We start from the raw sequence: 14,623 nt of genomic DNA, 5'->3' as shown, positions 1-14,623 counted from the left end.
CCAGATATTACTATTTGTCATGGTCCTGGCAGGGCTGGGTTTATTTCTCTTCTTTTCCCTCTCTTGTATAGTCAGTGTTACAGTTACAGTGGCTGTAAATTCCTCTCTGTGGAAAGACTCGAGTTGATTCCTTGAGGGGAAACAAAAACTCAGATCCCCACCTGCAAGATTCTTAAGTTCAAAACTCCCCCTCAAACACACTGGAGGCTGTTTTGTTTGCTCTCCCCACAACCACCACACATAAATATTCAATGCCATGCACCTTTATCAGGCAGTGTAACTGATTTTAATGTTGTTAGGCCACACTTCCTGAATTAGGGTTGAGATATTTATCTGCACGTCTCAGCAGAAAATCAATCCCAGGTCTGCAACATGCCAGGTTGTAGGGCATTTTATGGGCTGAGGGGCAATGTTATTTTATAAGAATGCAGTGAATATTCTCCAAAAGTTGATTCTGTTCATCTGGACGTAGCGTTATCTGCACGCTACGTCCAGATGAACAGAATCAGCTTTTGGAGATTTACTTACCTGGATGATTGAGAATGCATCAAGATGCAGTGAATATTATTTTAAGTTTTTTTTAGTTCACTCATTAATGGTGAGGCAGTCACATCAGCAGAAAATTGGATTTATTTGTTTGACTGCAGACGGCCTAAACCAGGGGTGTGAAACATAAGGCCCGGGGGCCAGAATTGGCTCAGGAATCTGGCCCATTGGATAGAGTCAAAAACTGTAAAGGAGGGCATAAACTTTGGACTTTTAACTGTATTTTCATACCTTTTACAACTTTTCTCTGATAAAGATCTCACACATGGCAATTCATAATATACCAAAGTAATAAATAAACAACATTCCTGTTTTTTCAATACCTACAATTCTTTTTTCTTTTCTTTTTTCTTATTTACAATGAGTTTACATTAAAAAAATCTTTCTGGGCAATGAGCTACCATGAAGTTTCTGTAATTTTGCAAAAGAGTTGTGTAATTTCTTTCATTTACTTCAGCAGCATTTCTTTGTCATTTCGATAGCACTTAGATTTACAGCTGAAATTGCACTTTTTCTTATATAATCTATGTCAGGGATTAAATGTGTATTTAAACTTCTTTACGCTGACAGAAAGGTGAGTTTCACTAGTTCAAACTCAAAGTGGGCTGACTGTACTGTGTGTGGCCCATGATCTAAAATGAGTTTGACATCCCTTACTTAACCTTTATATTCTTATGATCTAAAATTGTATGTAAGAAAAGTACTACAAATAAAATGCTTAGAAGCAGAAAGATGCTTTTATTCCAAAATCCCGTTGATATATTTGAATTGAAATAATGGCTGGTTATATTTTTCTCCTTTTCCATAAAGGTGCTACATGAAAAAAAATGTCCCAGGTTATAAATGGTTAAAATCTAAACTAGTTGAGACTAGAAGTGTTAATGAAAAATGCACCAATTACCACCAGTCGGCACAAATATGTTTAAAAAAAGAACATGCATGCATAAAGTAAAGATAACAGTTATCCTGCTGGTGTCGATGCTTTATTAGTCTTACATAATCTTTTTCAGTGAGTACTGATTAACCTTATCTGATTAACCTTTGCAGTCATTAGTGAAGCCAGAGTGGTCCAGACAGAGTGATACTCTGCTGAAGATCAATATGTCACCGCAAGCAAATGAAAACATCCGTGTTTTCCGGGTGGTCTTCAGTCCAGCAGATGGTGCGTGAATGCAAACAAAAACTGTGTGAAGTATTAAAAAAGCAAAATGGCCAGCTTTAAAATGTGAACTTATGTAAGAGGACTTTCAGTGTTAAAAATATCCTGTGGCCACAACAGAAAAACTTGAAATCTTCTTATTTAATAATATGTATTTCTTTATTTGTGTACTTAACATGATTAATGTGGATGTTTTCATGCAGTAATATAGTAAATGCAAAATTCATACATCCACTCATTTTTTTAATTGCACATAGTGGTGCAGGGGAGGGCCCTATATATGGCCTAAATGCTGCAAAATCTGAAAAGCAGCCTATAGGACATGCTTTTATTTTTTAATTTGTCATGTTAGCTGTAGGTAATATTAATGAATAAATAGATGAATTCCAATATAAATCAAATAATGGCTATGTTAAGTAACAGTAACATTGTGAGGAATGTTGGAGTTATTGCTGACAGGATATGTCCTTTAGGTGTCATTTGTCCCATTATACATTTGTCCCATTATCCTGACAGAGGCAGCTTTCAGGCCCTCTTCTGTTGAACCAGCTTCCAGTTTGGACTTTTTGGACACCCTCTCTACTTTTAAGGTTAGGCTTAAAATTTTGGTTTTTGATAAAGATTATAATTAGTGTTGGATAAGGTGACCCTGAACCATCTCTTGATTATACTGGAATAGGCCTAGGCTGCTGAGGCCTTCCCATATCCCATGGATTGAGTGTTTCTACTTTATTTGTCTTTCTTCCCTCTCCAAGTGTTTATCCAACTCGATTGAATTTGATCATTAGCGATGATTAAACTCGGGCTTTTTCTCCCATGTGTGTGTTTTGTCCTGTCTCACGCTGCTCTTATCTCTTTCCAATCACCCCAACCCCTGAACCTGGTTCTGCTGGAGGTTTTGTGCTTTTAAAAATGAGTTTTTCCTTCCCACTGTCGCCAAGAGCTTGCTCATAGGGGGCCATCTGATTATTGGACTTTGTTTCTAATATTGTAAGGTCTTTACCTGACAACGTAAAGCGTCTTGCTGAGAATGTTGTTGTGAACTGGTACTATATAAATACATTTGAACTGACATCAATGGTATCTAAAGTCCTAAATAGTTAACGTTTTGAATTTTTTTAAAACCATTTTTAGCACGAGTTGTTAACGCGCCAGTGTGATGACGTCATTGTCGGGGTCAGGACAGGTTGACCTCAGGTGTGTGTTTTTTCTTTTCTGGGGCATTTTTTGCGGGGTTCTTCCTGCTGAAGGTAAACATATGGACGAAGCAGCGATTTGCGGTAAAAATATGAAAACTGTGTTCGAGCGGCGCGGATTAAAGCGACGAAAATGTCCGGACAGAAGAGAAGATATAACGTACGCTTCCCTGCTGTGAGTAAATGTGGAATAATGTGGAAAATTAAAGCTGCCAAACGAGCTAACGGGTAACTGTAGTCGTGTGACAACTGTTGCATTCAAAGACTGCTGGAAATCATGTTTATTAGCGAGCTAGCCTAGCAAACTAGGAGATATGTTAATAAAAATGCTTTAGCTCTACTAGGCTAAATTACTTACTCGTTAAAAAACAACAACAAAAAACGGTACCATTATATAAGGTGTTTCGATGTTTTTTCAATGAATACGAGTTTGCAGGACGTTGTGCTTTCTGTTCCTTCCATTTTTTATGTTGTGGTTGGGAAACTTGTTTTCCTTTTTAATGAAATGTATGTAGGCCTATTTTGTAGTATAAATAGTTGGTACATACATGTCACACATTGTTTTTCACATATGAACCATTAAAAAAAACCCACCTTCAGCTGCTATTAACAGTTATTTCATCAGTTACATGCAGTTTACTCAGTGCTCCTCAATGCACCGTAACTTCCATTTGCTTGAACAGCTGTAAACTCTTTGATATTGTTGCCAGAGGCGCATCAGAAAAATCATGCAGAAGGACGCTGAGGTGGGCCGGATGGCGATGGCAGTTCCTGTAATCATATGTATCCTTTATGAGTTGCCGAAGCAGCATCTTCTTCCAGCTTCTCCTGAGGCACTTGCTGGGAGTTAAAGTCAGTTGCGTTCAAGTGCCAATCGCTTAGCAAAATAAATAAACTGTCCTAATGAATCTTGTTGTTTTAGGTATTGGATATTGGTTAGACTGAATTAAACATTAATTTAGGCTGATTAAAGCGAATACACACAATGGCTCAACAATAAATTGTTCAGTTTATTGCACTAAGATACATCCCTCCAGGTGATAGGAACTGTTTTCTGCTGTGATGGTGTGGATATTTGATGTTAGCTAGTGTTAAATGGTAACTGTATTATGTCAAAGCAAGTATGTAAATACATGCTGAAAGTGTTGTAGAGCTGTGAAATCCCATACTGCATCAATAAGCTCGGGCCTTGGAGATATTCCTGAAGTCTCTGCTGACCAAAACCTGCGTGATTACAGAGTCCAAGCTCAGCGCTGTTGTGTCTGTGGCTCACATGTAAGTAAGACTTTGTTATTTGAGCTCAAGTATATGAGATTATGAATTAATCAAGACTAATCCAACCAAGATGCTAAAATGATGGTATATGTAGACGTAATTAATGAAATCAGCAGTGTTGTGCCCTGTGCGTAAATGCATGCAACACTCTATGCTCACAGAAGAACATTTAGATGAAAGACTTCCAAAAACAGCTGGAAGCAATAAACTAAAGCCAGCTCCTATTGTCAGTGAGTCTGGTTCACATGACCTGTTTCACTTTCTGTCCTCATCTCTGAAAGCAGTGCTTTAGGGTTTCACACTGGAAGAGAAATATTATGAGTGTAAGTGAGGCAGATATTTTCACGAGATCTATGCGCACCTTCGACTGCTGCAGGCGTGCAAACTGTCTTTTGTGAAGATGAAGAAGACATACGTGCAATTATAATCTTGTTCATATCTAACTGAATATGACAGCATTCACTCAGACTTACTACGCACGAGGTTCCTCACAAATTTCAACTAAAAAAATGACTGAACAGGTTACAGTACTGTGCAACAATCTTGATCCACCTCTTACTTCTTTATACTTTGCTAGGAAAATGGAAAATAGATGCAGCGATTTATTGAAACATGCACCGACATACTTATAAAACATAGAGTTTGTACATTTTTAACAACCATGAAAATCGATATTTGGTACGAGGACCTTCATTCTTCAACACAGCCTGAAATCTCCGTCTTGTCATTTCATTAAGTGGGAATAGTTCTCCAGGATTTTTGAAGGACATTCAAAGCTCTTCTTTCGATGTTGGCTGCCTTTTGTTGTGATCTCTGTGATGACAATCCAAGATTGCTTCACTGATTTTGAGGTCCAGAGTCTTGGGAGGCCAATCCATGACTGATATTGTCCCACTGTGTGTTTTTTCTGTCCATGTATGCTTTTACTGCATTGGAAGTGTGTATGGTCATGCTGACAAATGAAATTCTGCCAATTAGATACTTTGTTTTTGCATGGTGGATCAAAATCTGATGGTAGCGTCATGTGTTGGTAGCCAGTGATGCTGGGGATCACATGATCCTGCAGCCAGTGATGCTGGCATTGCTTTTCAAACTTGGCAGAACCTCTACCATGTTTTACAGATGGCTGCAAACAGACATGTTGTGCCTTTCTCCTGAACTCTTCCATACTGCTTCACAACAATTTGAACCAAAAATTTCAAATGTTGTGTCATTTTGCCATTGTTGCCTCTGATTTTCAGTCATGTTTTTGTATATTTTGGCATACCTCAGCCTTTTTCCTCTGTTTCCCTTCCTTACTAATGGCTTCTTGACAGCCACCATTCCACTGAGATCATTTCTGATGAGGCTTGAGCGAAACAGAGATGGATCAATTGAAGGTTCAAATGCAGCTTTTAGGTCCTGTGCCAGGTCTTTAATGACCCCCACCCCCCCACCCCCCCCCCACCCTATTTGTTAAGGATGAGACCAAAATGGGTCGTCTTACTTTAGTTACGTGGCCTTTTAAGGTTCATAGGTCAATGTTAAGTAGCATAAACAAAAACCATTCCTATAAAAATATTCAGGTACAAGGACTGGACTGAAAGTTAGTGAAAAAGAGGCCAATGTTTGAAGAAAAACTTTGAAAGACCTTCAGAAAGCTTGGGGAGTTATTGTTCTGGACCATTTTATAAGAAATTATAAGAAAAGTCTGTTTTTTTTTTATATAAAGAATCAGCGGTGGCTCAAGAATCAAGAATACTGTATGCTGTTGTTTTTAAAACAGTTCCTAGGCTCTTAACATTAGTTATCCCCAATAAAATAAATTGAATATTTAACAAAAAAAGCAAATGAAATCAATATACTGTCAGTTTGTTTGCTTTTTTTTCTCTTTAGCATGTCGTTCACATGCATGTATATGAAAAGTTGGCATATAATGTATTACATTTTGTGCTTTTATAGGAAGCAATGCATAGAGTCAGAAAAGCTCTTCCATTTTCTCAAAGACTTGGTAGCACAAACCACGCCTACAAGCCAGAAGGACAACAGAAGCATGAGTATGTGGCCTTTATACAGGTAGAGAGTGTACCTTTAATGTCAATGTAACTAATTCCTTCTTAAAAAGCCTCCAAATGCCCTCAACATTATTAAATTCTTATGATAATTGACCTTTTCTTTGTTTCAAGGAACAAACAGCATGAAGTTTCTGTTAAAAAACCACCTGAAGTGGAGGAAATGGCTCCGCATGGTAGCCTCGACTCACTTGACAACGACTCGAGTGCCAGCGTACGTAGTAACTAAAAAAATCTTACTCCAACTAACATGCGAACCGAACCAATCAGCTCTCAGAATGTGTGTACTTGTGTTTCTGGCACTCAAGCAGTAGTGGACACTTTTGTGTTGCATGCTAAAAGCTGCAGCAGCGCCCCCTTGAGGCCATAGTGATAATTTTACTCTGAAAAAGTGTAGAGTACTTCTTACCTCAGCAGTGTTTGTCTTGTCTAGAGAACGGTTGTGGTGATCCGTGGGTGAAAGGGTGAAGACGGAGAACAAATTCTTATCAGTTACCTTGGTTACTAAGAGCTTATGAACTTTGCGGACATGTTAATACCCCTTCTTGTTTCAGTTAGTCAATCATTTCCTCTCCTCCTTCCAGGAGTCGGAGCTCTACATCTGCTTATGACTGTGCAACCAGCGGAAGCCGCTGTGAAGTCACAGCAGCGCCTCATTTCATTATGTCTCCTTACATTTGTCTTTTGTCTCTGCTGTCCTGGATTTTGGTCACAAATAAGTGAGGCTAAGTAATCGCAATACTTCAGCTGACGTCTACGTACAAGTTGTTTCGTTAGCTCAAGTCCAGCTTTTGGGTAAATAAAGAGTTCCTTTTCTTGGGAGGATAAGGGATCTTTGTTTGGAGCAGATATATTTTAGGATCACTTGAATCTTTTGTGGAAGTTTGCACTGAGTTGTAGATTTTTTTTTTTCCTTCTTCTTGCTGATTAGGAAATTGTGTTTGTAGAGCAGTACATGCTTGAATAATGATGCTATTTAGATTACAATATTGAGTTTTGAGATTATTCTGGAACACTTTTAGACAGTGTGCAGCTCTTTTTTTTTTTTTAACTGTATTTTGAAGATGTATATTCTTTGATACAAATTAGATGCTTTCAGTGTATTACTTTATTTTTTGCTTGTTTTTGTTTTCCGGTAGGATGTGCAGCAATCTTTAAAACCAAACTAAGTGCTTATTTTAAGAAATAGTGGCCTTTGTGGTGTCTATTTTTAGAGCACTTGTAAATTAAAAGTTTTAAAGATTTTTGCATATATGAAAATAAATAACTTATGTAAATAAATAATTGGAATCTCCAGATAGTTCGAATGTAAAGAAGTTGAATAAAAACAAGTCGCAAGCATATAGGGATTGGTTTATTCCAGTAAACTAACCTTTTTACACTGTGATGGCGTGAAATGAGGAATAAATAGATGCACTCTGTTCTGAAAGGTTATTTTTACTGGATTTTTTTTTTTTTAACATTTTGAAACCAAATAAAGCAAAAACATCTCTCTTCAGTTGCTACGCAGTGACCTGCATGAGGAGGTGAGACTGTTTCCATGTCCCAGCACTGATGAGGTTCGCTAACGTTCCTCCTGCTGATCCACGCTGACAGACGCTACACTTGTAATGAGCATCCAATCTAGTCTCAGAGGAACAAGCTGGAGTACAGTCCTGCTCCGCTGCAGGTGATCGGACGTCATTCTTCCACATGGGGGGCAGTGAAAACATGCATCTTCACTACAATGACTCAAAATGAGCAATACAAGTAAAAAATAAACATTCATTTTTTAAACATTGTTTTTCAAATAAAAGAAAACATTTCTGTTTATCTCCTGCAATAATTACATATTTATAGACGTAGAGGCCAATTTGAAGTAGTGGTGCGATAGATCCCTTTGTTTTATTCAATCCATTATTTATCCCGAGTCCCAAAGGCACGGTCCATTCATTCTCCTTTGAACAACTGATCCAAATACTGAAGGAGGGGGAACAAAAACAAAGATTGATTTTAAATATGCTCAGAAAAGAAAACATTTACACACAGAGAGGTGATGGATTGGCCTCACTTATGCTGTCTCTTCTGTTAAGTCGTGCTCTGAGTTTACAGTCGGATGTGCCAGAGATCGAAGGACAAAAGATTAAAAATCCAAAACAGGAAAGAAAACCAAAACAAAACAGCACTACAGTACACAGTTTTCAGAAGAGCCGTGCTCCGTAGCCAAATGTCTGTTTAATAGATTCGAAGTAGTATCTCTTCCAGCCCTCTTTCGTCTGCTCCTCCTGGCTGTTTGGGACGCCTCGATACTCCACCTTCAGCTCTGTCTCGCTGCTCCGGTCCAAGAACGTCATTGTGATCGTGGCGTAGTGCTCTGTGGCAAAAAAAAAATAAATCCATACTTTTAACTATAAAAGCACGATAGCATAAAAGGAAGAGAGATCCGAGGAGATAATTTTTGACCCTGAAGTGAGCTACAGATGAGGATAAAATTATAGTAGGTGAATGAAAAGCTGACCTTTTTATTGAGCCATAACACAAACCACTGCTGTGCAATTATTATTTCACAGTTTATGTGTTTGAATTCATCTATACTAGTACATTTTTTTTTCAAATTTGAATTTAAATGGTCCAGTTTGTTGTATGATAGTAAGCACTGTTCCCACATACTGAAAAATAGAAACCTACCACAGGGCCAGGTGTTATACCGCCACTTCATAACTATTTTCTCATCTGGAACCTGAAAGCAAGAGGACTTGTGTTAGAATTTACTCAGGTAAAGTGACGTTAATGTGGTGCAGTACAGTCAAGTAAATGATTCATATACACAAATGCTTATTTTTAAATGTCATAGATCAGACTCACCAGCTCTGTGAACTCGCCCAGAATATTTCCATCTAGCAGACGAAACTTTCCGCCCTTCTCTCCATCCACTGTGGCTGAACCACGCGTGAACGCCTGAACCATCTGTTTATTGACAAGAAGCCCCAAAATCAAAAGAAGCAAAGTCCATTTTTACTGAAAGACTTAACAAGACACAACCACAGCCTGGGTTTCCAATCAAACACACAGCTGAGGCTCACCTCTCTGTTCAGAAAGACCCTGTAGAGTTCAGCTGGTGAGGTGAGAAACGTTTCTTTCAATGTAAATTTACAGGTGGGGATCTTGACGCCGGTGTTGACGGGAGTGGCTGTGCTGGCAGAGGAGGAAATCTGTTCCACACAAGCATAGAAGTCTGGTGAGCACGGATCAGTTTATGTGCCATAACTAAAGCCTGGTTTAGACTTCTGCAGAAACGTCATAATTTTTGACGTAACTAGAAACTGCTTTAAACCTTCCACGTAATCTGACATGAACAACAACTGAATGGTGGGAATTTAACCACAGAAAGCAGGCTTAACACTGCTTCGGGTATCAGAGTAAATAAAATGGGGACAAAGTGAGTGTCAAAGTCCAAAATCTTTACTATGTGATTGATGTGCACCAACCTCAGTTTTATCCAGCTTAGCTTTGGACTGTGATGTGGACTGTGGTTTGGCCACACCATTGGCTGTGGGTAGGATCATCCCCTGTGTGAATTCTGCAATTAAAAAAAAGAAAGAAGAATTTGTATAAATATACCGCAATTTTCGGGCTATAAGCCGCTACTTTTTGCACAAGCTTTGAACCCTGCGGCTTTTAGTCAGGTGCGGCTTTTCTATGGATTGTCCATGATTTTTGTGATATCGTAAGACGATTTGTTTTGTTTGTTCCGCTCTTGTACGGCACTACGTTGCCTGGCGGAAGGGCATGTGATCAGACACACAGTATCGGGGTTCAAGAGTGGTATGTTGGTCACATGTCCATCCGCCAGGCAACGTAGTGCCGTACGAAGTAGCGCGAAAAACAAACTTCAAAGTAGCACTACGCGTTCAGCTGGAGGCGTGGATGATGAGCGGCGATAAACTTGCGAAAAGCAAGTTATGCCCAACTCCACCACTGGATTCTGACAGCGTGGAAAAGTGTGAAAACATCCATGATCACCAACGGATTTCGAAGGGCTGGACTGCTGCATGATGGAGAGGAGGACACCGCCACGGCCCTTCAGAGGGTGTTCGACTCTGACACTGACAACGAGGATTTCTTTGGTTTTGAAAGTGACAACGAAGGAAAGAAGCTGAGAGTGGATGACGTAGCCATCCTGAGCCTGTTCGTATCCGACACTGGAGAAGAGGACTTTGGTGGTTTTAGAGCGCAGGAAGAAGAGAAAGATGGTGGTGAATGACTGACTTTTCTTCTTGTTAAAGCCGTGTCACTGCACCTGAGCCTAAAAGGTAGGCTGAATCTATTTTTCTGGTGTGCTGTAGGTTACTGTTATGTACTACATTTGTTACTCATTTATGAAGCACAGTACATGTTTTGTACTTGTAATTACCGGTACTTGTACATATACCCTAAAAAGTTATGCAAATATGTACCCCTAACTTGTTTTTCAAAATATTAATAAAAGGGGTGTGTCTCCAAACAGCCATCTCTTTCCTGACAATTCCCTTTGTGCATATTCTCTTACATATGATGAGTCAACATTGAAACACCTGCGGCTTTAAGTCAGGTGCGGCTAATGTATGTACAAAACAGGATTTTCCCCTGATTTTAGCTTGTGCGGCTAATATTCAGGTGCGCTTTGTAGTCCGGAAAATACGGTAAGCATTTGACCCTTTTCTTTGACCTAAACTGAATCTGGCAAACTCTTAACGCAAATTCTACCCAAAAAGAGTTTAACGATTTACAATCATGCATAATCTCAATGTGTTCAGCAATTAGGCTCTGGGAGAAATTTGCTGTTCGTTAGCTCACCTGTTTTTAAGAACCCAACGTAGCTCTGCAATGCGTCGCGGAATTTATCCACTCCTTTCGTTTTCATCAGGTTCATCAGCAGCGTGTCGGGTTCATCTTTGTTCAACGATACAGAAATCTGGACACGACACAGGAAAGTAAACTCGGTAAACTCTTCCTCCACCTTCCAGCCAGCCTGAATCAGTGTGCACATGTGCTTTGGTGAAACTTACATCAAGATCCTCCATGTCATTTTCATCAGACAGGTTTGGAACTTCAATTGTTCCTTTATACTCGACTCCTGCTTTTGACTTTCCTGTTCAAACAAAAAAGAATAAACATGTCAGCAAAGATTCAAAGCCTCTTCAAACCTGCCTCCTATTTTAGTAACGATAATAAAAATGCAACATATTAGCTCAGTCACTCTTCTCTATAAGCCACTGAAGCTTTTTCCCCCTATTAGATATAAAAATCTACCTGTTAAAGGCTGAGCTGTAAAACTTCACCATATAAGAGATCGTGCCCTGCATTCAAGATGTTTGCAAACAAGCTGGCACAATGCTGATTAAGTCTCAGTACCTGCTAAATTATAGTCTGGAAGCAATGACGGTAACTGCCACTGTTAGCAGCCAAACGACCAGTTTCAGAGATACAATTAAAACCAAACTACTGCCTTAAATGAAACAAACAATAATGCTAGTTTTCTACTTACCAGTCCAAGTAGCTTTCACGTTCCACTCATAAAAGAAAATAAGTTTCCCTTTGCGGTTATTAATCGAGGCCTCTCCTTCCACCTTGCTGACTTCTGTCACTTCACACGTTCCCTCCTCATTCTCCACGCTCAATCCAAGAAGCAGAGATTTTAACTTATCTGATGACCAGTTTGTTGCATCTCTTTCCGTCCTGCAAAGTCCAGCAGAGACCACAAAGATAAGTGAGCACATCCGAACAGGGAACAAAAAACCCCAACACCTTAACTAAGGATTGTGCACTTTACAAGCCTTCTTCTCAATGTATTTTCAAAGTGTTTGCAGTCATACTCAACTGGGAAATTTGTTTTCTGAATCCTAAACATGAGATGCACTGACATGTCATCAAACATATGTCTGTTTGACACTGGTCGTTTGGCAAATGTGAGGCTAGACTGGCCAAGATTTACCTGCTCAGTCACATCAATTGTAAACTAGCAAGAGGAAGATCATGGTACTTGGATCTGCTCTCTTATTCACAAGGAGTTGCCACAGCGGGAAGCTCCACATGTTTAATTTGGCAGAGGCTTTACACCAGATGCCTTTCCTACTGGAACCTCTCCTCACATGACTGAATCAGATTCACCCTATATGGCCACTCATTATGCACTAGTTAAATGTGTTTAAAACAATATATAGTGGGAAGGGTTCTTTATCTTCATAACACAAAAGGGGGAGATCAAACAAAAAACACCCAACAACAACAACAACTGTGTACAGTTGTTGTGTACATTACTGGTAACTACTCAGGACGTCACAATTGGATCACCCAGTCAGATGGCCTCTGACATCAGCTTTCTAATCCTCTGCTAGATACAAATGTATTTTAGGAGGTCACCACAGCTGGAAGGTGGGCACAGACCGGCTTAAGTGACAAATCTGAGAACCACATTCTAGTTGACTGGTGACAGCGCCCCTTTAGTATGGCTGCTACAGAGAAAAGCCAGTAATCAAATGCTCCGGGATCATTACAGAAGACGAACAAATGCCATATTTACAAACTATGAATTCATTCGTATTATTTTGCGTAGGGCAGTTATAAAAAATGCAGTCACGTTGTAATTGGGGCTACCACACGTGTTCTGGTGCAACCGATGAAACATTGGTAACCGTAAACTTACCAAATGCGAGAGACTATAAAGCTTGTTACTACACCAGAATACTGCAGTAGATACAATTAGTCATGCTGCATTTTAACGCTACTGATGTTAAAAGCCGTTACACATGCATTTGAAGCTTCAGCGGCTAGCTACAGGCGAAGCTAACTTAAGAACGCCTGCAATGTTAGCTCGCCTAATTGTTTCAAACTTTTATATACCTCAATACTTGAGGCCGGCTACAGACAAAATAATGACCTAACCTTACTTGATCCAAATCTAAACATATAAACTACAGTTTGATACTAACAGGAGCTCGGTGTGTCGTGTTAGCATTAGGCTAACAGCTAAAAACCAATGTCCTTTCATTAGATCTTACCAATGCCAATTGTTGACATTAGTCGCATCAGCTCTCTCCTCTACAATCCAACGAGGGTCTCCTTCTCCCCACTTCGCCATTTTGTTGAATAAATAACAAGAAACGTTTAACTGTGTAATGTTAAAAGCAGAAAGCCGGTGTCTGCCGGTGACTATCCACCGATGCGCACGCTGTTTCTAGAAGCCTCTGGCTGCTGCGGGCTCTCAAGCGGTGCTCCTGCGTTTACTCGCCGAGCACAGAAAATGCTGGAAACGGAACGTTGTGGAAGGAGGTAAAAAATGTCCCCCCTTTGCCGGAAGTCTGAAGAATAGTTCCGCGTTAGGAATGCAGACTTCTGGAACTACAAAAATAAAAATAAGTAAGTAAGCAAATAACTAAGTAAATACATACACAGATAGATGAACTTTGAAAAGACTTGTTTTTATTTTCCATTTCAAATGTTTGTTTTTTTCCTAAAGAAACGCTTCATTCTGCCAGGCTCACATGAACTACTCATACAAATTACTTTTACAAGCATTTTTTTTTAAACCAACCACACAAAATTTGTAAATGTTCCATTGTTTTTGTTTTTAATTTTAAGGATGTACTTCTTTTGTCTGTTCTTGGCTGTTTGCAAGGGGAAGACAAATTAAGGCCTCACCCTCAGGTTTATGAAAATGGAGACTTTTCACAGCTATGGGGCAATTTTTGGACAAAATAACTGATTAATTATGAAAACAACTCTTAGTGAAACTTCTGATGGCATGGCCTAAACATTTTACATATCTTGAAGTAAAAACCTGTGATATTAGACAGTGATTATAAAAATGAGTGGAAGACCGTGAGGGATTAAGTCCATGTCAGCAGATTCTCACCTAGAGTTTGAGTGAGTATAGCATGAGCTTTTATTTAGGTATGTTCCCTTTGCTGTGAGTTAAAAAAAAAAATGGCTGGTGTCCACTCACCAGACACTTCACCCGTTGACCACTGGTGGTGGTCAGAGGGCCCGGTGGCGCCAGTGTCCGACAGCCTCGCCTCTGTCAGTGCGCCCCAGGGTGGCTGTGGCTACAATGTAGCTTGCCATCACCAGTGTGTGAATGTGTGTGTGAATGGGTGGATGACTGGATGTGTAAAGCGCTTTGGGGTCCTTAGGGACTAGAAAAGCGCTATATAAATACAGGCCATTTACCATTCAGCTGCTCAGTAACATGGCTATCTAATCACAGAGCAACTCAATGCATTTAGGCATGTAGACACAGACTGAATATTTCATAAATTTCATAGCAGCAAGAACAGCAAACTCAGGCTACAGTTCACACAGGCGCATCAACAATGCACAATTAAAGATTGGAAAAATCCTGCCTGGTCCGATGAGTCTCGATTTCTGCTGCAACTTTC

The 14,623-nt window shown here is 39.6% G+C and overlaps 2 protein-coding genes across 4 annotated transcripts; one reads left to right on the top strand and one right to left on the bottom strand.

Moving 5' to 3' along the window:
* Positions 1-2,955: 2,955 nt before the first annotated feature.
* LOC146611642 (dr1-associated corepressor) lies at positions 2,956-7,017 on the top strand. 2 transcript variants are annotated; one of them, XM_085343321.1, is made up of 6 exons: positions 2,956-3,076; positions 3,612-3,684; positions 4,083-4,176; positions 6,118-6,212; positions 6,342-6,441; positions 6,812-7,017. In XM_085343321.1, exons 1-6 carry the CDS (start codon positions 3,035-3,037, stop codon positions 6,948-6,950), a joined length of 543 nt encoding a protein of 180 aa, XP_085199447.1. In that variant the 5' UTR covers positions 2,956-3,034; the 3' UTR covers positions 6,951-7,017. The 2 variants fall into 2 exon arrangements, with proteins under 2 accessions (XP_085199447.1, XP_085199448.1); XM_085343322.1 differs by having other exon boundaries at positions 6,118-6,231; positions 6,812-6,879.
* Positions 7,018-7,567: 550 nt separating this feature from the next.
* Positions 7,568-13,471, bottom strand: ahsa1b (AHA1, activator of heat shock protein ATPase homolog 1b). Of its 2 annotated transcripts, XR_014904931.1 has the most exons (10): positions 13,247-13,471; positions 11,734-11,924; positions 11,255-11,337; positions 11,043-11,160; positions 9,695-9,786; positions 9,290-9,418; positions 9,072-9,173; positions 8,895-8,946; positions 8,278-8,580; positions 7,568-8,186 (listed from the first exon to the last, which is right to left on the bottom strand). XR_014904931.1 is itself a non-coding variant. In XM_085342852.1 (9 exons), exons 1-9 carry the CDS (start codon positions 13,324-13,326, stop codon positions 8,408-8,410), a joined length of 1,020 nt encoding a protein of 339 aa, XP_085198978.1. In that variant the 5' UTR covers positions 13,327-13,471; the 3' UTR covers positions 7,568-8,407. The 2 variants fall into 2 exon arrangements, 1 of the variants encoding a protein (XP_085198978.1); XM_085342852.1 differs by having other exon boundaries at positions 7,568-8,580.
* Positions 13,472-14,623: the final 1,152 nt, after the last annotated feature.

Source organism: Diplotaxodon limnothrissa, linkage group LG19 (assembly GCF_057381915.1).
Source record: "Diplotaxodon limnothrissa isolate DT_005_m linkage group LG19, D_limnothrissa_male_GT1.1, whole genome shotgun sequence".
Classification (NCBI taxonomy): domain Eukaryota; kingdom Metazoa; phylum Chordata; class Actinopteri; order Cichliformes; family Cichlidae; genus Diplotaxodon; species Diplotaxodon limnothrissa.
This window is presented reverse-complemented; position numbering and strand designations above follow the sequence as displayed.

What these genes read in the sequence shown, in the direction of transcription:
- LOC146611642 (XM_085343321.1), top strand. Translation starts at nt 3,035, where the DNA reads ATGTCCGGACAGAAGAGAAGATATAACGTACGCTTCCCTGCT. An exon ending in GTTGTGTCTGTGGCTCACAT is followed by an intron (nt 4,177 to 6,117) that starts GTAAGTAAGACT and finishes GTGCTTTTATAG; the next exon opens with GAAGCAATGCATAGAGTCAG. An exon ending in ACAACGACTCGAGTGCCAGC is followed by an intron (nt 6,442 to 6,811) that starts GTACGTAGTAAC and finishes TCCTCCTTCCAG; the next exon opens with GAGTCGGAGCTCTACATCTG.
- ahsa1b (XM_085342852.1), bottom strand. Translation starts at nt 13,326, where the DNA reads ATGGCGAAGTGGGGAGAAGGAGACCCTCGTTGGATTGTAGAGGAGAGA. An exon ending in CGTGAAAGCTACTTGGACTG is followed by an intron (nt 11,338 to 11,733) that starts GTAAGTAGAAAA and finishes TTGTTTGAACAG; the next exon opens with GAAAGTCAAAAGCAGGAGTC. An exon ending in CGTTGGGTTCTTAAAAACAG is followed by an intron (nt 9,787 to 11,042) that starts GTGAGCTAACGA and finishes TTTTAATTGCAG; the next exon opens with AATTCACACAGGGGATGATC.